Genomic DNA, 2,548 nt, shown 5'->3' on the forward strand with positions numbered 1-2,548 from the left:
AACAACTAATATGGTAAGGGATAAAGATGAAAGAACAGACTATGTGAAGAGAGGAAACTGAAGAAAGTAAAATGTGGTTCAGGAGAACAAATCTGAGACCAGAAGAATGTTGGCAACAGCCTGGGAAGCAGTGAAAGTGAGATAAGCAGATGAGAATAAAGGATTAAAAAAAGCAAGGAAACTGGAAGTTCAATGAGAAAGGGGAAAAAATAGAATCATCTTGCCAAGTTTGGAACATTATCTCAAATTCCAGAAACCACACAATGTAATGCATAACAAGATTTAAAAACTGAAGTCAAGAATATTCCCTTAAAGCTCATTTTTGGGATTGCTCTTAATTGATGCTTATTTATGGTAAAAGAAAAAAAAAACCCAACCCAGAAACTTCCATTTTTCTACCTTTAAAGCTGAAGTTTGTTTCAGGTATACCTTAACCAAATAAAATTAAATTGTTTTTCTACTAACCTGACAGACAAACTTGACATCTGGTGAATTTCTGTTAAAGGGTTTTGGAAAAATATAGAAGTTAAATGACTTCATTATGTACCTGTAAAAAAGATGAGTTACATGTCAATACAGCTTCTCAGTATTACTTTAGAAAATTCTCAATTAAGAAAGCAAGAAATAAGAGAATAACGTACTTTTCTTCTGTGTCATCATATTTAAAAGTGCAAAGGCCAAACTGAAAGAGCAAAAAATCCATGGAATGCTGGAAAGGAAAGGAAAAGTTTGCATGAGAATAAAACAAGCATACATTTAAAGATTTCCAGGGTGCATCCACATACAATTTCTGTCCATTTTAAAATTAAGTAAAGTGAATCTTAACCAATGTTTGTTTTGCTGATAATTTTAAAGTAAACACACCAGAGTTTCCCACTAGTTTTCATCCCCATGTAATCATCCTTCTATTGGCCCAAGATGACTTTACTGTGCACTTTCATTCCACAGAGAGACAAGAATTGAGGGAAGTTCTATATCTCTTTCTTCCAGTTGGTCACACACACAAGATGCTGTACCAAAAGTAGCTTCAGTTTTCATTTTAGTCCATGTAAATACTTTACCTTTTTAAGTTTCTGATACCTTTCTTCTGGAGTGTCAAAGCCATTTGTTAATTCACTAACTGAAGGCCCATCACTGATTCCTGCAAAATTTGAACATATTTTGCTTGGGGTAAGCTTTTCAAAATTAACCACAGCAAAGAAATGCAGCAACTGGCAATTTAAGAAAAACGCTTTCACTTACAGTATGTGTTACAATTATTTAATTTGAGAAAAATACTACTGCAGTAAGCCACTCATTTTAATAGTGGAACTCTAGAAGCAAAGCTCTTCTGCAAAAGCTCTGTAATTCAGGCTCCTATTCAACATGGCAATAACAGGCCAAGACCTATCAGTACCCTAATGTAAACGGGCTTCACAACACAATGCAGAATCAAAGCCAAATTAAAAATGGGAAGAGTATTGCCCAGAGATTTATCGAGTAACTCAGTCACCTTCAGCAATATACATTAACTGTACTTCCCCAAACACCACGTGTAACAAAACCTAATCTTGCTCAGATTTGAATTTCATGGGTGAATGGAATTCTGCATCCCAAATGCAAAGCAACTGCTGAAGCATCTCTCTGCTGCACATACCATCAGGATTTCACAAACACACACATTCTTAGTGCTGCCTTTCCCTGTCCAAACACTTGCAGGGTCTCTCTCACTTATCCCAATCCACTGTTTTCATGGCACATGTAACACCTTGTTATTTCTACCTTGAGCTGCAACAACTAGCAGTTGTCACGTTAAAAGATTACTGTCGGAGCACAGGCAGCGTGAGCACGACAGGTATCTTTGACTAAAGCCTTCCTATCGCACATGTAACAAGTGTTTGAATTACTCTGTGGTAGCCTCAGCTTTACCTTTTTCAAGCCAACCCTGAGACACATCACAGGAGCGAACTCGGGCACCGACGTCAAACCACCCCCACCTCAGATACTACCAACAGTTCACAATTACAAAATAAGGGCAACTGTACCTGAAAACTCTCCATCGATGGCCAGGAAGTCCGACTCTTCAATGGCCTCATACACTTTGTTTAGGTTATCCTTAAAATCTGTGGGCAAAGGGTTAAAACACACTTGAGACTACGAACCACATCCTCCGGCAGCCCGGCGCCCCTCGGGCGGGCAGGGGCGGCCGGGGCCTGCCCGCCGCCCCCTCAGCCTCGGGGCCGCGCCTCCCCGCTCAGGGCTGCGCCTCATGGGCGAGCGGGGGAACGGGGACCCCTTAGCCATGAAGGAGAGGCTGAGGCCGGAGCGGCCGCAGCCCAGGGCGGGGACGCCGGCCACCGGGACAGCTTAGCGCCAGCGGCGCAGAGCTCGGGACGCGGGGGCGGGCGATCACTCACTGCTCCTGATCACCTCCATCCCGCGCCCCCGCCCGCCGCAGCTCGGCCCGGCACCGCCCGGCACCGCCCGCCGCCGCCGCCGAGCGCTTCCGGGGCCGCCCCGCGCGCCGCACGTGAGCGCGCACGTGAGCCCGGGCCGCCGCCATTTCCTA

The 2,548-nt window shown here is 44.2% G+C and overlaps 1 protein-coding gene across 3 annotated transcripts in view; it reads right to left on the minus strand.

The window, feature by feature from the left end:
• Positions 1-2,525, minus strand: part of PARN (poly(A)-specific ribonuclease) — a 43,608-nt gene extending 41,083 nt beyond the window's left edge. Inside the window, exons 1-5 of one of the 3 annotated variants that reach the window (XM_079320954.1) lie at positions 2,397-2,525; positions 2,025-2,102; positions 1,062-1,141; positions 642-709; positions 466-547 (exon numbers count right to left, since the gene is read on the minus strand). In XM_079320954.1, the coding sequence (XP_079177080.1) occupies positions 466-547; positions 642-709; positions 1,062-1,141; positions 2,025-2,102; positions 2,397-2,415 (327 nt within the window). In that variant the 5' untranslated portion in view covers positions 2,416-2,525. The remainder of the gene's footprint in view (positions 1-465; positions 548-641; positions 710-1,061; positions 1,142-2,024; positions 2,103-2,396) is intronic. The other 2 variants (XM_079320953.1, XM_079320952.1) reach the window with 2 other exon arrangements.
• Between the last annotated feature and the right edge of the window lie 23 nt (positions 2,526-2,548).

This window comes from Erithacus rubecula, assembly GCF_903797595.1.
Source record: "Erithacus rubecula genome assembly, chromosome: 17".
Lineage (NCBI taxonomy): Eukaryota > Metazoa > Chordata > Aves > Passeriformes > Muscicapidae > Erithacus > Erithacus rubecula.